The sequence below is a fragment of the Rhododendron vialii genome, chromosome 1a (assembly GCF_030253575.1).
Source record: "Rhododendron vialii isolate Sample 1 chromosome 1a, ASM3025357v1".
Taxonomy (NCBI): Eukaryota; Viridiplantae; Streptophyta; class Magnoliopsida; order Ericales; family Ericaceae; genus Rhododendron; species Rhododendron vialii.
The window spans coordinates 5,839,445-5,862,265 of record NC_080557.1 but is presented as its reverse complement, the minus strand read 5'-3'; the positions used below and the strand labels follow the sequence as shown (position 1 = coordinate 5,862,265).

General features: G+C 37.4%; 1 protein-coding gene and 1 long non-coding RNA gene across 3 annotated transcripts; one reads left to right on the top strand and one right to left on the bottom strand.

Moving 5' to 3' along the window:
* The first annotated feature begins 938 nt into the window (after positions 1-938).
* On the top strand, positions 939-3,978 carry LOC131299555 (uncharacterized). Its single transcript, XR_009190809.1, has 2 exons — positions 939-1,059; positions 3,797-3,978. It is a non-coding gene; the product is annotated as an uncharacterized LOC131299555 (long non-coding RNA).
* LOC131299527 (cuscuta receptor 1-like) lies at positions 3,165-21,109 on the bottom strand. 2 transcript variants are annotated; one of them, XM_058325117.1, is made up of 9 exons: positions 20,770-21,109; positions 18,544-18,613; positions 17,441-17,597; positions 12,457-12,837; positions 10,949-11,050; positions 7,597-7,752; positions 6,251-6,325; positions 5,892-6,047; positions 3,165-5,665 (listed from the first exon to the last, which is right to left on the bottom strand). In XM_058325117.1, exons 4-9 carry the CDS (start codon positions 12,833-12,835, stop codon positions 3,444-3,446), a joined length of 3,090 nt encoding a protein of 1,029 aa, XP_058181100.1. In that variant the 5' UTR covers positions 12,836-12,837; positions 17,441-17,597; positions 18,544-18,613; positions 20,770-21,109; the 3' UTR covers positions 3,165-3,443. The 2 variants fall into 2 exon arrangements, with proteins under 2 accessions (XP_058181100.1, XP_058181105.1); XM_058325122.1 differs by lacking the exons at positions 10,949-11,050; positions 18,544-18,613 and having other exon boundaries at positions 20,770-21,107.
* Between the last annotated feature and the right edge of the window lie 1,712 nt (positions 21,110-22,821).

Here is a 22,821-nt window from a genome sequence, read left to right as displayed (position 1 = left end):
ATGTATCCCAGATTGGGTGACCACGTAAATCGGTGTAGCAGCCCTCCCTTGAGCTTGCTTGATAATTAGGGACTTCAGACTTGCGGCGCACCCCGACAAGAACCTAAGAGCCATAGCTTTTACCATCCAACCAAGGGCTCGTGGAACACAATTCTACCAACTGAGCTTCGTAGGAGGACAAAGTTTGAGAGGACGTCGATAGCATTACTCGAACATTGGGCCTCTTGATCACGCAAATCAATTGTACGCTGTAAGCCACTAGGCTAGCACCCTTGGTGGTAGTGTTACGACTCTTTGAAGCAATAGTTACGGACCCATGCACATGCTAATGTTGGGGACATAACAATCAACCACAATCCACTCACGTGCATGCCCTTAAATTCAAAATGAACCTATTGAAAAAGTGTCATTTTTGACATTTATTGTACCGATTTTTTGAATATCTTGAAAAAAGATGACGCACCCTTTAACTATTATCCAATGGAGTACTCATTTACATATATAATAAGTTAGCAATGCCTCAACACGCAAACGTGCGACCTATTTTAATCCTAATGCACATTTTAACACACAATTTTAGAGAGTCTATTGGAGATGCTATTAAGGTGCTACGCAATTTGTGGACATAACTTATTGCCGCATGTTGTTGCCTTTGACTCAAGATATAGAACTGCACCATAACAAAAAATTTATTCAGTACATAACAACAATCCACAAGAAATCCACGCACGGGGCTCACGAGATTGTCCATAACAAAATAGTAGGAGGATGTGAGGAAAACCTCAACAAGATGAAACCATGCCCTTCGCCAATATGGATTTATCAACAATATCGCCAGAATTGTCAAGACCACAGTTACGTAAGACCCTGCAAAGCTCATATAGAACACATCCACGTCCATGAAACCAGAATCCTCTTCAGCATCATCAATAGCGGCTCTTGGCGTCGATGGAGGTGAATAAGCCACATTACACTTCCTTGGCAGTGGTTCTCCGCAAAGGAGTGGATTTCCGATGTAGCTACTCCATTCAAAAGTTGCGAATTGAGCTACTCTCTGAGGTGTCCTTCCACTTAAGTTATTAGTTATTGAAGGACAGATTGAAAACAGCCAAGAAGTTTAGATCTGTAAGCTAAGAGGGATTTTCCCATTCGAGTGGTAGTAGGAAAGATCCAAGCTTTCTATGCTTTTCAAGTTTGAAACCGTTGCAGGGATTGTTCTGGTCAAGTAATTGTGGGAGAAGTTCAACACTTTGATTCGGCTAAGGTTTCTGATTTCAGGAGGTATTGGGCCAGTCAATCTATTGTGGGAGAGATTGATTCCTAAGAAAAGGTACAGAACAGTTCCCTTGTAGGATAATGACATTCCCTTGTGGGAGAGATTGATTCAAGATGGCAATGAGTTGCCGTTTGGGAAGTTGATGGAATCTTTGAGCGGCAACAGAGCAATTCTTTCTTTTTCCCAACACCCATTGCATCCATTTTGCGGCCAACATAACCACCATCACCACCACTATCCATAATAATCTCATCAATAAAACGTTACACAACGGATGGAGAACACGGTGACTTGGCAAAAGTGTTAAAAATTGAAATGCTTATACATAAGCAATCGCAGGGCCCTCTGATCTTTGTTTAAATAGGGACAAAGCTTAACCCCAAGTGGTTGGCCTAGTGTCGAGACTTTTGATTGCTTCTCAGGTTCGATAACTCTAAGGTGCTATCAATTCGTTTGGGGCGAGTCCATTCGGAACTTTGCTCCGGCTTTGATTGGGCCCCTAGAATTAGACCATCGAGATGCGTGCAAGCTGATACGGACACCAGAGTTATAAAAAGAATACACGGATACACCTTACCATATGATCATGGGTAATTATTCAATGCCTTTGAGGCATAGCCACGCGATGTCCCATGTTCCTTCACCAACGCACATTGTGATGGGATCTGCATAGTTGATCGTGTGTTCCACCCCAACGTGTGGTTGAGAAGGGAGCTAGGGCACCACGTGGCGGTGCAACAATTCCAGGATCAATACTGCTCAGAAGGAAAGGGAAAGACAATTAGATAGTGCTTGTCAATCACTCAAGTGTGAAATGGTGCGTCTAGTTCAATGTTTCCGTCTTCGTCTACATCTTCGTCAAAGTGGTAATTGATTTCAATTGTGTCCTAGTTCCACTGTCTCTCATAAGTAGGAGTATCTAGCAAAGCCAGAGTAAACGACACGGCACACCATCTCTTTCAATCGTGGTTCAATACTAGGCATCAAGGTATTAGAAATCCCAATATTTCCATAGCATTTGTTTGGCTTTCCTAAAGCTTGGGTAGGGCCTATTTTTACGTAGAGAGGCAGGTTTAACAAAAAACAAAAAAAGAGGCCTAATAAATGTTGCAGGGCCCTGATTTTTAACATTTTTTTGGGGGCCTAAAGCTACTTTTTTCTGGGTTTCCGCCCAGAGCCGACTCTAGGTGCACTACATGTTGTAGTGCTCCTACAGCACAGGGCTTGACCCTTCTCCTTTGCCAATGAGTGGTGGAAGCAAGGATTGGGTGACTATTATTTTTCCCAAGTACAAAAAGGAGGGGAGAAAGTGAGAAACCAAACAATTAATTAAGTTACCCGGGGTATTTGCTCTCACCAACTTCTTTGCATAGAAATGTAATTTAGCTTAAAGGCACGCGTCAAAGGCTTCGGTATTCAAGGACTTCAAGTGTCCCTAGCAAGGTGTGACGGGAAAAAACGAATTGAGGCTAAAAAAATGCACAAATGTCACAAACGAGTGGTTTAACTTGTGCTTTCTGTATCTAAATGGCACAAAAAATGCATCATCTATATGACAATAGGCATTTTACGACAAACAAATTGCATTCGTAAGTAAATGGCAACCCCAAACAATTTGGAGACTACTTAAAGAATCCAAACAAAGAAGAAGACAAGATAAAGTGCTAGGCCACACACTCACAAGGAAGGGAATGTCGCCTGTGCTCTGATTAATTCATAATAAATATTTCTCTCTCCATTGTTGCTAAAACTCTTCAAAATAGCCACAAAAAGAACAATTTTGTCAAACAGGTGGTGTTCATTCAAATAAGAAAGCTTTGATATCCAAGTTTGTTCCTCACGTTCTTTTTATTTTTTAAATTTTTACATCAACTGTTCCATTGAGGCCTTTTGTCAAAACCAGGTGGTGTTCATTCACATTGCAAGGAGACATTCAGAAAGAAAAACTTCCCAATAAAGAGTACAGGTAATGTGTGATTTCCGTAGGATTTCGAAAAAAATAAAATCAGACTTTTGCACCTTGAACGACCCGTCAAATTGAAAACTCGTGAACAACACGAAGTCGAATACATCACAAAGACCACAGTAAGGATTGTCCACAACAAAGAAAATCATGCCTGCGCCCAACGAGATTGTCCACAACAAAATAATAGCAGGAGATGGCTGCTTATTTCCAAAGAAAATCACGCCTGCGCCTGACAAGATTGTCCACAACAAAATAATAGCAGGAGATGATGAAAACCTCGACAAGATGAAACCATGCCCTTCGCCAGTAAGGATTTATCAACAAAATCGCCACAATCGCCAAGACCACAGTTACGTAAGACCCTGCAAAGCTCATGTAGAACACATCCTTGTCCATGAAACCAGAATCTTCTTCGGTATCATTGACAGAGGCTCTTGGCGTCGATGGAGGTTGATCAGTTGCATTGCACTTCCTTGGCAATGGTTCTCCGCAAAGAAGTGGATTTCCGACATAGCTACTCGAGTCAAAAGTAGCAAACTGCTTTATTGTTGGAGGCGTCCTTCCACTCAAGTTATTGTAGGACAGGTTGAAAACAGCCAAGGAGTATAGCTCTGTAAGTTGAGAGGGGATTTTCCCATTGAGGTGGTTGTAGGACAGATCCAAGCTTTCAATGCTTTTCAAGTTTGAAAATGTCACAGGGATTGTACCGGTGAAGTTATTGTGGGACAAGTTCAACGCTTTGATATGGCTAAGGTTTCCGATTTCAGGTGGAATCGAGCCGGTTAATCTATTGTGGGAGAGATTGATACCTGAGAAAAGGTATAGAACGATTCCCTTGTAGGATAAGGACATTCGCTTTGTTTCAAAGTCTATCCTTTCTAGGTTTTTGAGTCCAACTGAACTCTGATCTCGACTTTCTCTCCGGTTCGATAACACCATCCCCAGACCAGCAGGTAACCCTGATTTGGATTGAAATCGAGAAATTCTTGATGGGATGTCCACATCAGGTCCCATTCCATCGAAGGTAATGTTACTAACACAAGCAGGAATGTTGCCAGAAAGATTATTGAAAGAAAGATCAATCAAGTTTAACCGAGACAGGTGGCACAATTCCTTTGGGATATTGCCTTGGAAGTAATTATGTTGCAAGAAAAGAACCGTAAGCTCGGAAAGATTGCCTATCCAAGTTGGAATATTACCTCTGAATTGGTTATGAGAGAGATCAAGAACCGTTAAATAGGTGTAATATTGAAAGGCCATTGGAAAAGGTCCATGTAGCCTATTCTTGGACAACCGAATACTTCTGAGATCTGATGAATTGAAGCAGGATGGTACAGCCCCAGTGATATTATTTTCTGAAAGATCTAACACTTTGAGATGTTTGAGTTGACAAAATTCAATTGGAATAGGACCTTCAAGATGATTACCAGCCATGGTTAAAACCAGTAACGACATACTCCAAATCAACCCTGGGATCTTTCCTACCAATTGATTAGCACTGACATTTAACACAAACAAAGGGCTCTTAGATAAGTTAGGAGGAATTTCTGTGAAGCCATTGTTGTCAGAAATTAACACGCCCAAGCGAGTCAGATTGTTTTGATGGGGGAGTATTGGGCCTTTCAAGGAGTTATTTGATAGTTTCAAGAAAAACAAGTTGCGGCAACCTTTGGCCACATGCACCGGTATTTCACCAGATAGTATGTTATTGGATAAGTCTAGCTTAGACAAAGCAGTCATGTCCCCGAACGAAGAGGGAATGTTGCCTTTAAAGTTGTTTATAGACATGTTCAAGAAGTCTAAACTCGGGAAAGAAATGGCTATTTTGTAAGGAATCAATCCCTCCAGATGATTTTTAGAGATATCCAATACTAAAAGATTTCTCATAGGATGCGAAGGCAATACTAATGGGCCACCCAATGAATTGTGAGATAGAATAAGTGTTTCCATCCCTGCATTGTTGTCCAACAACCAATTTGGAAAATTCTCACCGACACCGATTTGAGAGAGCTTAACCATTCTAAGATCATGTTGATGGTAGAGAAAGTGGGGAAATGATTTGATGAGTGTTCCATGTTCAGAATTTGACAAACAAAGAACGAGTAGTTGGAAAGCTGGGGATGTAGTAAGAAAGTTCTCCTCTGCCAACAACTTGTTATTCAAGCTCTCAATGAACTTAAGTTTGGAGTGGTTAAAAAATGACTTGAATGAGATTGGAATTTCAAAGTCATTATCTGAAATTACAAGGTACTCGAGGGATGTCATATTGATAAGAGGAGACCGAGCAATATTTCCAGTAAACCGATTGGAACTGATATCCAGTAGCCGTAGGAATGTTAAGTTCACCATGCACCATGGCAAGGTGCCCCCAAAACCAGTTCCCGCAATGTCGAGCTCCTGGAGAGTCTTCAACTCGCACAGCCCTTAAAACACATGGAACACGTACATATAAAAGATAAGCTTGATATTTAACAGAAAAAGTACATACAGAATCATCTGCTTCTTTTTTCTATTGTTCCTTTTGGAGAAGGGGAGTAGAATAACAATTTTCCGTTCTGAACAAAATTAGCATGGAAGAAATTTGTGAAAAAAGGGAGACGAAGGTGCTAATAATATTATAAGGAAATTTCATATAAGAGGTGCCCTTACTGTGAACATCTCCGTGCAATCCATAATTGGCACTCAAATCCAATGCCTTGATCGATGAAAGCTCGCCCAAAAATGACCAAATAGTGTTACTGAGGTTGTTAGAACTCAGATAAAGGACCTCTAACTTGTTCAATATTCCTGATTCTTCTCGTGGACCTGCGCAAAACAGTAAGATCACACTGCTATTCGGGATGTCTATCAAAATGACCAAATAGTGTTACTGAGGTTGACAGAATGTTTCGCCACAGATATTCTATTTCTTGTAGAAACATTAATTAAGATCATACTGCTATTCGGGATGTCTATCAACACAAAGATCGATAGAGAAAAGTAGTCTTGTTAACATTTCAGTTCCATACCATTGACCGTTATGATACTGACAACCTGGTTTGAGCTCAAGTCCAGCTCCTTCAAGTTGTTCAAGCTACCAAATTCTGTGGTAAAGAAATGAGAAACAAACCATGAAACACATGAAAAAGGGACAACATGCAAAAAATTATGAATCAAGAAAAAAAGAGCAGTACTACGGACAAATATGTTTGGACACATATCCATATACATGTGTGTTTCGAGCAATTTGATGCATGGGAGACAAATATCGGACGCTGCAGTTACATTTGCGTTCGAATTTTTGTGCAGAGCATATTTTTCAGGGAAAAAAAGAAAAAGAGATTGTGTTCTGACTTATGGTTTTCCGTTTGACAAAATTGATGTACATATTTCAAACATACATTTAGCAGAAATTGACCCATTCAATGCGTTTGTGGCCAAATCTAGAAACTTCAAGTTTGAAAGTTTATTCAAAGACGGTAGAATTGAATATGCTATTATCAAGATAATTATAGCCATGATCAAGCTCCTCCAAATTACCCAAATCCGCCAATATTCCAAAACCTGCTAGAGAAACAAATGGGTATAGGGAAATTAATTTTGGAATTGATCGAGATTCAACTTCTTCTTTTTTCTTCTTGTTTTGGCCTCCGCATGGGTGGTCATTTATTGGTTTAACTTTAACAGTTCGTTTGTTAGGGGGCAAAAAATTGGAGGGAATATTGGGAAGGGGATGAGGTAAACAACGGATAATCCTGTAGGGAATATTAGAGAGGAAATATAACTTATTCACTTTAGGATTTTTTTGTTCAGTCATGTTCTAACTTAAAATAAGCAAGAAAAACTTCAAATTGAAGTTTAAAATAATCTAGCTAGTTTTTTGGGGTCAAATATGCTAGAAAATTAAGCCAAATAAGTAATTATTCATAATTAATAATAAACACCCTTCATTAACGTTTTTTTAAGCAAATAAACTAAATAAGTTAGATTATAAAGTGCTAGCAAACAGGGTCATAGTAGGACAACATGCATAAGGTTTGGTTTCTTGGAATTCGCCGACCCAATTCCACGTAACACATGAAGAAGGACAACATGCAAAAAATTATAAATCAAGAAAAAAAAGAGCAAGGCGTACTACGGACAAATATGTTTGGACACACGCATATCCAGATACATATGTGTTCTGAGCCATTTGATGCATGGGGGACAAATATCGGACGGCTGCAGTACGAGCAGAATTTCTGTACAATTAAAGCATTTTTCAAGGGAAAAAAGAAAAAGAGATTATGTCAAGACTTATGGTTTTCCGTTCGACAAAATTGATATATATATATATATATATATATATATATATATATATATATATTAAACTTACCTTTAGCAGAAATTGACCCATTCAATTTGTTTCTGGCCAAATTTAGAATCTTCAGGTTTGAAAGTTTATTCAAAGACGGTAGAATGCTATTATCCAGATAATTATGGCCAAGATCGAGCTCCTCCAAATAACGTAAATTTGACAAAGTTCCAATACCTGCAAGAGGAACAAATGGGTATAGGGAAATTCATTTCTGAATTGATTCGACTAATTTTTCTTGTTTTGGCCTCCACATGGGAGGTCATTTGTTGGTTTACCTTAGGGGTGGCAAATGGACGGATTTGGGCCAAATTGGATAAGTTGTAAGTGGATTGGATCTTTAATGAGTCATTGACCTATTTAGAATCTATTAGAGCATCTCTAGCCTTGACCCATTTTAAGACCCAAATTTAAAAATGGAGCACAAACCACAAAAATATCTCTCTCCAATCCTTAATCCAAACCCTTCTCCATTTTAGATTTTACCAATTTCTTTGCTCAAATCGAGGACAACCAAATGCTTGACTCATTTTTCCAACGGCTACTTCCCCACTTCGGATGGCGATCTCTTCGGCTCCTTCCCCACTCCGGCCGTTTCCGCTGATTGGGATTGGATGTACCCCTCGTTTCTGGGCCCACGTGTCTTTCGTAATCGAGGAGGAGTCACCATGAACAAGTCACCCAAATCGCACAAGCACGAGGCATTTCGCAGCCTCTTCGATGTCGGCGATCTCCAATGGCGGGGGAGGTGAGAGGAAGGCGGATTCGCTGCAGACGAGTTTTCAGGCAAGGGAGTCCAAGGAAGAACAAATGAGGTGAGGGAGTCCATGGAAGAAGAAATGAAGCCACTGACGGTTCAAGGTTTGGTTCCTTCTATGGCGTTGTGTTCGACTTCTTCCTTGTAGTCCAATTGCTCATTCTGTTGCTACTCATTCCATTCCTCTCTTTTATTTACATAAATACCATTGGATATTTTAAAAATAATAAATTTGGATCAAAATAGGATTTTGCAATTGGAGAGGCTCCTACCCAACATGAGTTTTTGCTCAAATTTGGACCCAAATTTGGGGAAGGAAAATGGTAAGGACCGGAGATGCTCTTAGTAATGAGCCTAAGTACCCATACTCAATCCGACCCATTTATCTAAAACCAAACCCAACCCGCTTATTAACCCAATTACATTTTTTTTTGCTGAACGACATTAACCCAATTTCATGAGTCATGTTCACTGAAATGACTATATTACCATTATACATCTAAATGACTAAAATGCCCATGTCCACTTAAACTATCATATTATCCCTATATACAAAAATGACCAAATTAAATGTGTTTTTTTTCCCACCCAAGAACCCCTGCGAAAATGGAACCTATGTCGTGAGGGCCCGAACGAAAAAGAAATCAATTAATGTTGTCGATTTCCAAATTATGAAGAGTGTTATTGAGATAGATCACGAAGTCTCACTCCTTACTACTAGTAGTTTCATGAATTTCGCCAGAAAACAAAGTTTTGTGTGTCCTTCACGAGCTTTCAATTTTTCTTTTCCTTTCTTTAATTGTTTGTTTTGGGTTTCGACCTCTCAGTCTCCAGAAAATCTTGCGAAGTTCTCAGCAAAGGGTTTCGTCACATCATCAAATCATTTGAACAAGGGATTTCACCGCTTTTGAAATGGGTTTGTTTTATGGATACGTATGGTGTGGTTGAGAGGATATAAAATATAGAAAGCAACTCAGATAACTTAAAACCCCGCCCCGCCCCCCCCCCCCCCCCCCCCCCCAAAAAAAAAAAAACAAAAAACAAAAAATAACTCAGGAGAGGGAGTGAGAATTTGGTTCAGTGTTTATTTCAAAGGCTGGCAGGGGTTGACCGTTAGATTATCTGGAGTGTACAAGGTTTTTTGCGAGAGAGGTACGGACGAGACTCAAGAGAGGGGGGTGTTTTGTTTAGTGGGTTATGTTGATGACTCATTGGATCATTTAAGTTGACCCAATAGATGGCCAATTGAGACCTGTTAATAGATAGATAAGTTGAGACCCATTTTAACCAAACTTATAAATGAGTTGGGTTGGGTCTAATTTTTAGTAAGTGAGTTTGGATTTATTAATGGGTTTGGGCTCAAATACTAAGTTTAACTTCAACAGCTAGTTATTTAGTGGTCAAAAAATTGGAGGGAATACTGGGGGAGGGGTTAAGGTAAAACGACAGATAATCTTTTGTTTACTACTCATGTTCTATAAAGCCAAATAAGCGATTCTTTATAATTGGATACAAACACCCTTAATTAACTTTTTTAGGCAAATAAGCTAAATATGTTAGATTATAAGTGCTAGTAAATATGGCCATTGTAGGATAGCATAAGGTCTGGTGTTTTGGAATTCGCGGACCGAATCGTTACTCGTGGTTCTTAAAAAGTCGGAATCGTGTCAAAAACAAAAATCCACTTTCCTTTCAAATCAAATCAAGTTCAAAATTTGCATTTGGGAAGGAAAAATGAGAGGTAAAATGGTAATATAGAGATCCAAAATTGGACAGTTTTAAAATAAGCACATCATTTTGGGACATTCCAAAAAGAAATAAGGACACACAAAGTGGGACGGAGGGAGTATTAGTTTGCATTAATTGATTCGGTGAATTGGGTTGAACCTGCTAATTCTTTTATGTAGGACATAGAAATTATATGCACCTTAAGATTAGTCAAGACAAAGTTCCAAATAGCATACTACAGTACGCCAAAATAGCTACAATAACTTGAAGTTTAGGACTTGGAAGTTTGGTCCATCCTAGGTATCTGATTGAAAACACTGTGCTATGAACTCTTAATTAATGTGACCAATCCATACGAGTCTTAAATTGGCTCCATTAGTGGACGGTGGGGTTAGTTATTCAAGATTTAGTCGTGGTTCAAGTAAACCAACCTGAACACCGAGTTATCGAGAAGAAAGAAAAGAAAGAATTGAATTTTGCGGTTAGGTTTCATTTCATCATGTAAAAGAGGTCAGAAGCCATACCTTCATTCCCGATGAAACTACCCCATTGGTTTCCAGACAAGTCTAGGCTTTGGAGGGATTCAAAAGGGAGAATAGAAGCATTTAGATGCCAATAACCAACCGTGCTCTGGTATTCTCTTATATAATGAAGTTCAAGTTTGATAACTCGACGTGTAGTGGAATTACACTCAACACCTTCCCAATGGCTACAGTCCATGTTATCATCTCCTTCCTCCCAAACTTACCATAACATCATATCGGACAGGTGCATGTTACATATTTGTGTGAATCCGCACAACGGTATCGAAAGCATTTTTCAGGGAAAAAACACCGTGTTGTGACTTATGGTTTGGGTTTCACAACGAATGATACATTTTAAACTTACCTTCGACATAAATTGAACCATTCAAGTCGTTCGCAGCCAGACGTGGAGACTTCAAGTAAGAAAGCTCCTCCAAGTTACTGAAATTTGGCAAAATTCCAATACCTGCGAGCTAGAGAAATGGAAAATTTAACTAATTGATTTATTAATTAAACGCAAATGGCAATGGATGAATAGTTGCATCATATTTAGTAATAGTCTGTCCTACAATAGACTTTGAAAATAATAAACTTAATTTTTTGAACAGTTCACTTTGTTTAAAACATACTCCCTCCGTCCCTTTTTTTGTGTCCAGTATTCCATTTTGAGCTGTCCCTTAATAAGTGTCCATTTTGTAAAGTTAGGGGGGTAAAAGTTGGTGTATTGTCTATTTTGTCCCTAAAAGTAGATTTTATTTTGAAAAATTAGTGAGTAAAAGTGTAATGATGATGGGTAAGTAGGGAAAGTGGAGGAAAAAGTTGATGTGAAAGGTGTAATGATGATGTCTTTTTAATAAGTTGGAGTTACGAAGCAGGATACTTAAAAAGGGACGGAAGGAGTATTTTTTTAGAGTACGTTTTCGTAAAAGATCAACTCATTTGGATATCAATAAAGGCTCTTGATTTGTATTTGTCCCCAAATTTGACATGTTAAAATTAAATACCAATATCCGAATGACTTAATCTTTTACAGAAACTCCTACAGACATGTTTTAAGCAAATAATTGAATGGCTTCGATTATTATTGTGTCGAAATTTGTGTCAATTGTTTTATCCCTTGAATTCTCCCCACATATTTATACGTATATGTATGCGCACACATACATATATACTTTTAGAAGCCACTCTGTTTTTACAATTCAAGTTTGAACAACTCAATGCTTGACGTGCCTACATTTGTGACTTATAATGAATGTCACAGAAGAATTAAAATACCACCAATAGTGGTACTAATTATTTAATCAAGGAATATTAATGTCACTTTTAAGAGTACATAATGCTTGTTTAGAGGTAATTAATGACATTGGAACCAAGTAGAGACCAACATGCCTCTCGGACTATCCAGACACAATCAATTGAGAGGTGGTAATTCGATTCTTTTACCTAAATTGCACAATAGATTCGTAGTCAAAATTCTCCATCACAAACAATTCGGTCATACAAATAAGTTTTAGCACAATTGTTTTCGCAATTGACTATCCAGACACAATCAATTTATGAGTCGATTTGTTAATTTATTCATAGTAAGTTTAATTATACTTGTTTTCAGAATGAAAAATATTACACAAAACGAATTGGTTTTACTTCTCTACTAGACAAACACAAGCACATGATTAATTATGTAGCTTCAAATTCTGTGAATTTGCGCTGCATAGAATTTTATTATGAAATTCATCACAAACTTCACAACCGATAATTGATGTGTAGATATACGTAAAATCGCTTTTGGAATTGACTGAAGGAAAAAGAAAAAAAAATTGAATTTTGAGGTTAGGTTTCATTTCATCATGTAAAATATGTCAGAAGTCATACCTTTATTCCCGACGAAACTACGCAATTGGTTTTGAGACAAGTTTAGGCTTTGGAGTGATTCAAAAGGGAGAAGAATAGAGGCATTTAGATGCCAATAACCATCTGATTGAAAGTATCCTGTTATACCACCAAGTTCAAGTTTGATAACTCGATGCGTAGTGGAATTACACTCAACACGTTCCCAATGGCAACAATCCACGTTATCGTCTTCCTCCCAAGATGGCAACTGATCGATGCGGTTTGGGAAGTTGATGGAATGTTTGAGTTGCAAGAGAGCAATTCTTTCTTTTTCCAAACACCCATTGCATCCATTTTCTACCGCCAACATAATCGCCAATACCCATACTGACCTCATCAATAAACGTTGCAAGTACTCCATCCCTACACTTAAATAATATGACTTGATGACAAAGTGTTCTGTTAAAGTGCTTAATAGAATACTAGCAATTGTATGGCGTTTGCTTTTTGCTTAAATAGAGGTTGCAGCTTACCACAACATCATACTGCTATTTCTTAAGAGCATCCGCAATGGTAATAATTAAAACCAATAATCAAAATGTGTCACGCCAGCATTTAATTATCCATTTAGTCGATAATCAAACATAATAACATCTACCTCTACATTGGTTAATTTTGCATCCTTAACCCAAAAAAACCCCCCACAATACACAATACACATTTGTCCAAATCGCAAACGAGTTCCAATCACGCACCTGACCACATCTAATTATTGGTCTCGATAAGACGATTCCAATGCATGTGGGGTGTTTTTGAGTTATTGAGTTTAGCTATTGAGTTTTGATTATTGGTAAAAGTTGTTAAGTTTGGTTACGGAATGAATGAAATTTGATTATTCGCTAAAAGACTTGTAACTTTGCTTATTAAAATATTAGGTGTTTTTGAGTATTGTTGTTAAATTTGTTTATCCACACTCATTTGCTTATTACAAGTTGAACATGAAATTTGCACAAAGTGAAGTAACAATATTATAAATAGACTTAGCGGATCAAAAAAAGTATAAATAGACTTAGTAATTAGATAAATATAAATTAAGGGATGCTTATGTACGTGAAATTCATTATACAAGAGTATATAAATTGTCAAAGTCATTTGTTGACGTAGAAACGTCTTTCACATAATTATATATACAAGTATATAATAACATTAGCGGTCAGCAAACGAAGTTATGAATTAAGCATCTCCAAGACTCCAACCACTACAACCCACTCTTCAAGATATAATGTTTCACTATTTAAAATTTAGACCCAAATTTGCATCTCCGGTTCTTAATTTAGACCCAATTTGCAACTATGCTGTTGATGATTTTTTTAAACTCAAATTTAGAGGTAGCAATCCAAACTCATACTCCTTCAAATTCGCCCATTTATAACCTAACCCAATCTGCCCATATTATGTAATGGATTAATATGGGTTGAACCCATATCAACCCATATTTAAATGGGTTGAGAGTGGGTTAAATATGAGTTAAAATAAAAAATGGCCCAACACCTCTTTCTCTCTCTTAGCTTAATAGTGTAGGCTACGCTTCTTTTGATTAAAAAATGCACGAAAAGATTCGATTGGCTAGACTCAGTATAACAAAATTATAAAACGCATAAAAAGATTTGATTAGCTGGATATTAAATTCCGTGGATTGCACAAGCACAAGGCTGCAAACGAGCCGATCCGAACTTTATCGAGCTCGGTTCATTTATTAAACGAGTCAAAAATTTGAGATTAAGCTCGGCTCTAGCTTTAAGGAGTCGAACTTAGTCATTTACTACTAAACAAGTCTCTTTAATCGACCTTCCTAACGAGCCGAGCTCCAATCAAAAAATGACAAAAAAAAAAGAAGTCAAAAATTGTCTTCTAAAAAATTATGAGTTCCAATCAATTTTTTTTGTACTTTTTTGATTCGTCTCATCGAATCAATAAATCACAAAGTTTGACACAAAACTGATAAATGCGATTATTTTTAATAAAGACAAAAAAAGGTCACTCCTAACTTTTTAATCCAAATCCACCCTATGGCACATTCAATCTTTCAGCAAGTTACGTCACCTTTTAAATGAGTTTCCGTTCTAATTAAAGCTGGTTAATCTAATTCGATACCTGTTCATTAAAGTTTTTTTGTAAGTTTTATCCAGTTTGTTAAAGTTTGTGAAATGGAAAATTTCGAAACATTTTTTCTTGGTACGTACAGTATTGTGAATTTTTTGCTAGAATAGAAAATGGGTCGGGTCAGGTCAAGTTTGGGTATGGCCTAACCCGTATTCGACCCGACCCCGTTTAAAATTGTTTTTTTGAAAGTATCTTGAATATTGCAAAAAATATTAGGGTAAAAGTAAAATAAAATAAAATAAAAACTTTTTCGATTCTCTCGTCGAGACGAACTAATAGAGGTAAAAAGTTTGTCACAAAACAAACAAATACAAAAAAAAATTGAATAGAGACAAAAAAAAAAAAAAAAAAAAAACCAGAGACGATTTAGTGTTTTTTTTTAAGGTTTTTTTTTTAAGGCATGACTTGGGGCTTTTTTTTCTTATTGATTCTGAAAGGTTCGTAAATGTGATATTTTTGTTTAGCAAGTCTGAGTTTCGATATAGGGGAATTAGTTTATTTATTTATTTATTATTATTTTAAACAAAAAAAGTAAAACGGGTCGGGGCAGTCGGGTTTGGGTTTGGCTTGATCCATATTCGACTCGACCCTTTTCAACCCGTTGATTTTTTTTAAAACCCATATTTGACCCGCAACCCATTTCAACCCGCCCAGACTGTCCGTTTGCCACCTCTACTCAAATTCATGATTTGCCGCTTAAGTTATTTCATATCAGCAATAAAAACTTTTACTCCCTCCGTTCCAATTTACTTGTCCCAGTTCTATTATAACTGGATTAAAAAACTAGTTATATCTTTAAATTGGTAATAAATTTTATATCCAATATGGATCTTGTTTGATAGATCTCGATTTGTTCTATAATACAATGTTTTCAAAATCACCTAAAACATTATAAATTACAAGATATAATCAATTGAAAAGTGGCACGAATTTCAAAAAGTGACAACTAAATTGGGACGGAAGGAGTACTTAATTAAATGCTGGAGACGTTAAATTGTCGCAGTCATCTTTAAAAACGTGTCGTACTTGTTTATCTGGTTTTTGAAGGTTTTGTTGAAAACACGGCCAGCTCAAACCAGCTAGCTTACAACAACAATAGAATCTATGTAATCCCTAATCATTAGGGGTATAGATGGGGGATGATTGGAGATAGAGCTAACCTTTGGCAATATGCACCGAGTGGTTGCTCTCAGAATACCACTGAAACAGTAACCCTCTATACCTATTATGTTATGGAACCATATACCCCCAAATCAAAGCCAAATGATATCAGAGAGGTTAACTTAACGAACCAATTCAAACCAGCTAGCTTAAAACATAAAAACCAATGGTCCATTATCGGCGCCATAAGATGAATCAGCTGCAAGGTAACTACATAATCCAATCAAAATGTTGGAAAACCCTCGCAATTCAACTTCACTCGTTTATTTAACTCATTTTCAAGAGATCAATTATTGCTATGGATAAAGACAAAAAAGAAAGTATGAATTGTAAAAAGGGAAGCGTGAACACAAATACTCTTTTCTTGGGCACCCATTTGCACGTGAAAGGGTTGAAGGTTGGGCTGGCTTTTTAGTCTCCTAAGTGGACCCAATAACGCTCAAGATCATTGACTTCGTCAGGGTAATGACCCAATCAATGGGGATTGATATAGGATATGAAAGTGTTCTATGAAAAGAACATCTATGAAAGAGAAATGAACGGTTCACATTCATAACACTGTCTCAACCGTTTATTTCTCTTTCATGTTCTTTTTCATGGAACAATTTCAAGTAACCTAACATTTCCTCAATCAATTTTGGACTAATCTTTCTTTTTCTTTTTTACTAAGCTGATACAAGAGGAAGGGAAAAGAAATTTTGGACTAATCGACTTCCATGGCGACAGGCTTTGCTTCGACACCGAATGAAATTCTACTTTACGTGCCTATCATCGAGCAAAACCAAATTGAACAACACGGTACACCATCTCTTTCAACCATATTCAAAACTAGGCGTCAAATTATAAAAATATTTGAACATTGCCACCGCATTTTTTTGGGCCTCCTAAGCTTTTGAACGGGGCCAATTTTATTCAGATAGGCAGGCATGCACTCTCAAATGAACACATAACTGTGCACAACAGTCAACAACGTATAAGAGGCTTAAATCTTTACGGCCCCCAATTTGAAACATTTCTCCGGGGCCTGAAGCTGCTTGGGCTTCTCTTTTGCCAATGTGTGTTGGAGAACGGTCTGGAGCACTTAGTATTTTTCTGCAAGTACAAAAAAGAGGGGAGAGACAAAGGAGTTGGCTGATTGTCACCTAGCATCTAGGAGCCTTCGGATATCTTTGGTTGGCGTTCGAGTTTTGACTCTTATTCTCTTTCTATCAATTCCTGTGTTAGGCAGTCTACACGGGAATTTGCTTAAGTATAAGTTGGCCCCTTTCTTGTGGACGGTGAGATTAATTAATCGATCTATCAGGCTAGATCATGGTGGATTAAGTGTTCCCGATTGGAATTTTTCAATAATTTAGTTTTACCTTTTTGTTTAGTAAATTATGACAAGTTTCCCTCAAAATGTTCTACCCAAAATCATTTCTAGCAACTAGTGGAATCTCACGTGCGTTGCACATGGTAATTTTTCCCTTATTTTTCAGTGTTAGTTCATTGGTCTTCTACGGCACTCATTTTTATGAATATCATTTTTGGTGAATGTCATTGTAAAGTTCAATGAGTGCCATTGTTGTGTCTTGGGGAGGCTATATATATAGTTCGGAAATACAAGTAACATACTCAAATGTCACATAAAATGTATTTATCATTTTCAAGAAACATATCCGAGCTCAAATCAAAAAAGTAATAGAGAAATTGTTGGATATACCTCATCTTTTGCATGAACGATCTCTTGAAGTTTTTAAAGCAACAATGAGTTGGATTTCTGCTGGATGGAATTGACAACATGAAGAACCCATCTTGAACCACAGACACGAACAAAGGCGCTCATACAAAGGAAGATATGGACATGGGACCTGACAATTCTGTCCATAAAATCAAGATACAGACACGGTAGGGAGAGGGAAAGATAATAAATTTTACACAATTTAAGGAGGAAAAAAGAAAACTTCTTCTTAAATGAAACATTATAGGAGGGAGAGAAAAATCCATAGGGCGATCATAGCTTGGATTTTGGACAGTTTACCATTCCAGAGAGAGAGAGCGAGCTGTTCGTGACATTGCCAGAAGTGGTAAGCTTTGTGTTTTTTTTTTTTCCCGACAGAATTTAAAATTAAGATTTTGGGGTGGTTTCGAATCGATTACTAATTTAGAGCTAACACACCATCACAAGATCAGGTAATAAAATAAGCACAGCAACATAGGCTATCTATATTGGTGGCCATGGGCCGGGCTTGCTTACCCCGTCACATAAATAGTCATATTCCCATTTGATTTGTCTTGCTTTAGAAGGTCAACAAATTTATTTTCCAAGGAGAGCACGTGAAAATATCAATATAGATATCATTGGCATCAATGGCATGTGTTTTTAAGGAGAACCCATATCCGTGAGGACCGAGACGCATATATAAGTAGATGCAAAGTACCCAGTTAATGGCATGTTTTTTAAGAACGCATATCAGTGAGGACTAAGAGTCTGAGATTCATATATAAGTAGATGCAAAGTACCCAGTTTCTACATTATTGAGCCCAATTTCAGCAGCACATAATCCAATTTCAGGAGTTCGACGGCATTTTAAGCGACATGGAAACCAGTTTCATCAGTAAGAATTCCTATTTCTGCATTTAGATATACATTTTTTTGCAGCTCCTGCAATTTAGATACCTGTTTCAGCGGTTCAAAATAAATAAACAGACCAGTTTCCGCAATTTGAAAGACCGAGACGTACAAATACAGTTCCATAACAGGAATGCAACATTGTTTGTAGACAAAGAAACTACAACATAACTATTGAGGTAAAAAACACATACCGAAATCAAACACACCAAGGATAGTGTGTCTCTTCTCTTGATTGGCCCTATATTTCGTATCCTTTAATGGCTTAACATTTCAATGGCAACAACCCGAAAGGTAACAAATTGTTATAGGAAGAATAAGAAGGCTATAAAACATACACCAACAATAGAAGAAGACAGAAACAGGAGAACTATATATAGGAAATTGCATAAGTTGAAGCTTGTTCTGATTGCATAAAGAATTGTGTCTGCATGTATTAACTACTTTGTACAAATATAGAAATACAAATGAAATAAAGATGCTAGTCAAGATGAAAACCCTTAAATGGATAACATGAAGAAGGTGGAACGACCTCTTTTTTGCTTTATCGAGTTAACACCACCTTAAAAACTACATTTTTGGTATATAAACGTTTCTTATTTTCATTAACTCCTATTTTGAGCAAGACTTTTGAAGTTGCCTTAGAAGTCCCATGAGACAATGCTACATATAGTTGCCCATGTGAGAAAATATTTTGAGATAAATAGAGACCAACATAGGGGATTGTTTGCCTGATGAATTGTCATGGCAAAACAGAGGCAATTTGAAAACTGTATGCGCCTGAACTTGAAGGCTGGAAGGAGTGGAATTCTTGGAAGCCAAACAGGTTTCCTAGCAAATTGGCCCACTGTAATTTCAACATATATGAGATCTTTGTCAAAAGCTCTACAAACTTCTCGTTCCATTGCATAGGCCATCAGATGGATCTATATTTCTCATTAACATAATTTCACTATTTTCTTTAAGTACCAATTTATGCCCATTTGGCATAAGAGTATTCAATGCTTATGGAAATGTTTATGGAAATGTTTTCCGGCGGACTGTTTGAAAAGGGGCCTGAACAAATTCACAGCACAATGATAGGTCGAAATAAGACTTTGGGAAAATGTTATTGGAGGCAAATAGGCAATACAAGAATAATGGGTTTCATTTGTCCTATATTTCAAACACACACTACTAAAGGAACTCGGCCTATAAAAGGCCAACAAATTCTATATTTTATACAAACACGCAAATAATAAAGTGCTTTTATGTTTGGAGGTCTTTTGGGATTGGAAAGTAAGGGGGGGAAATCTGCATGCATAATTAATGTAAATATGTTTGCTGATGCTGAATGCTAAGGAAACTTATTGCACTTTCCAAACTTGAACTTTCCAAAAAGTCCTTTAATTACCATCAAGTTGCCAAACTACAAGAAATATGACATAAAAGTGATGCATGCATTGAATAGAAGCATTTGGAGTCTATAATTTGGCTCTAATTCTAATTCTTGATGGTCGCTTGTTTGTGAGTACTAAAATGCATTGCAACAATGCTGCTAGGTATCAGCTGTAACTCCAAGGAATTGAGCAAACAATGACTTCTCTGCTTTTTTCCAAGAGTATTGCACGGATTTTTTGTGATGCGGGACCATGAAACAGGTGATTCTCTGTGGCTATAGAAATCTACTTGGTTTTTAAAAGGCCCTCAAATCCTATAGTTCAAGCACGCATATATATTTTTTATTTTTTGGGTCCTAAAGGGGCAGGAAGTTTTAAAATCCAACACCAACTGAAGTTGCATAATTGTATTGTACATTTGGTGTGCATTATGCTGACATCCATTTGGAAGCACAGGAATACAACTATAATAAACCCTTTTGTTATCCTAACATATCAAAGGACCGGTCAAAACATAACAAACCACAAAACAGAGTCTGCAGTAAATTATTCAGAGTTCGGAAGATTAAATTGACAAGGGAAAACTACCCCAAACCATTCTCACGGCCATAGTCATACCAGAAAATTATTTCTTTCCGGCGGCTGGATCTCAGGCGGTATGGAGGTATAGTGGGGGTTTAAATTGCCAGAAACTTTGGCTATGCAACCATTTGTGACCATGTAGACATACTGAACACGGATAGGAAGCAATTTTTTTTTTTTTGGTTGTTGATAAGTACGTAGAAAGCAACTTGGGCGCTCGACTGTGTGGAACTGATCTCGTACCTAAAGCTGAATTCACACATGTAAATACAACAACTCCCCTTTTTTGGTACTAAGGAGGGCAGCAAGTTTTTTAATCCAACACCAGTTGAAGTTGTGTAATTCTGTCGAACAGTTGGTGTGCATTATGCAATGATTCGTTAGGAAGCAAAGTTAAATGCAGTTGTGTGTGTATGTAGATGGAGGTAGGGGGCAGACAATTATTTAAGTTGCACTTACTGGGTATTTCTTTCCGCCGGCCTAATCTCAGGCGCTGGTTAATGCTTTCCGGTGGCCAAAACTCTGGCGGTCTAGGGAAGTACGGTGGAATTTTGGTGGTTGGAGATGGGGGTGGGGTGTGGGCGGGATGGGGTCAGGGTGGGTTTGGAGCGGTGGGGAGTTGTGATGGTATAGTTGGGTGGGCCGTTCGGAGTTGGGATGCGTTGTTTGGGAGAACGGGGAAGGAGGAGTCTTGTCTGTTCGGAGGAAGAAGAGTTTGGAGGGGTGCGTTTGTTTTGGGAGGCGAAAAGTAAGGAGGGGTAATTTGGGAAAGTGAAAAGTCGACAAACAGTCGACTCTTTAATAAAGAGGTATAGATTAACGTTGTCAACCTTTATAGTACTTCACAAAAGGTTCCTTTTACAAATACAGAACAAACTTATATATTCACAATTTCTTGAGGGAATGTCACATGTTCTAAGATAAAATGTTAGGCCACGCACTGATAAGCAAAAGAATGTCACCTGTGGCATTATTCACTTTTTTTTTTTATTTAATCTTTCCATTGGTGCTAAAAACTTTTACAAATCACCACAATAAAATGATTTTGTCAAAGGGTGCTGTTCATTCAATCGAGAAAGCTTTGAGACAATGACATTAGAGTTTGTTGCTCCCATTCTTTTTCCTTTTTCCTTTTTCACATAAATTTTCTATAGAGGAGTTTTGCAAAACAGGCCAAGTGGTGTTCTTTCAAATTGCAAGGAGACATTCAGAAAGAAAAAAAGCAATCCCCAGTGAAGAGTATAAGTAGTGTATGATTTTCATACGATTTCGAAAACCATAAATTTTGACTTTTTTGCACCTTAAAACTCGAGAACAACGCGAAGTCAAATATACCCCAAAGCTAGAACGATTGTTACAAGGCATTCCGTTCAAGATATAGAACTGAACCTTAACAAAATGCAACTAAAAGAGCTTTAAGAGATTTATTCCTTACAAACCACAATCCACAATCCAAACGAAAATTCGTAGAATAATAGTACACCATAGTAAAAATGCTATGGAAAATGATTTTGGCAATCCATTATTTATGATAACACTCAAAAATTTGTTTTTTTTGTAAAAGTTATGAATAACAAGACACATTAAAAGACAAATTTTGGAGTGTCATTATAAAAAAATGGAGTGTCAAAATTATTTTTCAAATGTTATGATATTTTGAAAAGTGTCATACCTTCGACTTGTTGATGTTATGGATTTGAGTGGTTATGCCAGGTGGGTACCATAGGCCATAGCATTATCCTACCATTAATATGGGCATGCAGGAGTCCGAAACTGAAGGAGATCAGAGCAAAGAGAAGGAGAAAGATAAGACAGCACTATTGCGTGTCCCATTAACTCTTTTTCTTATTTTTTTTTATAATCACTCTTTTTTTTTTTTATAAATGCAAAGATCACAAATTGAAATATGGAAGCTTAAATTCAATACCCACGTTTTTGTTATTGTTCTTCTTGCAGGCTTATCTGACTTTCATTCTTCACTAACTTACCCTTCAACTTGCTGGCATTCATAGCCTCCAAAACAGTTGTTCCACACGTTCCAAATCAAGCTTACTGGTTTTCAACAGCTTCCACCCAAAGTCGACCCTTGGTGCAATACATGTTTTTCTTTTTATCAGTAAAAAAAGTTTTATTAAGAAATCTTGAGACATGTTTTTCTTTTTATCAGTAAAAAAAGTTTTATTAAGAAATCTTGAGACAAAGTGTACATCAAAATGAAGAGAGGGGGAGGGAAATCCAACCAAAGATTGGATGTTGCAATGCTCCTCAAGCTCAAAGGTTTGCATTTGAGTGTTTTAGACATCTTTGGTTTAAGTCAGTTAAAAAGAAATTTCATAATTTTAGGCTCCATTTGACATTGTTAGTTCCAATTTTTTAGTATCAAATTTTAAACATTTGTTATATATGGCTAGAGTTTGTTTTGTGGGACCCAATCGGAGGGGGGGGGGGGGGGGGGGGGGGGCGCGGGGGGGAGGGTGCAGTTAACGGTAAAACTAGTGTCCCCGGTTAATA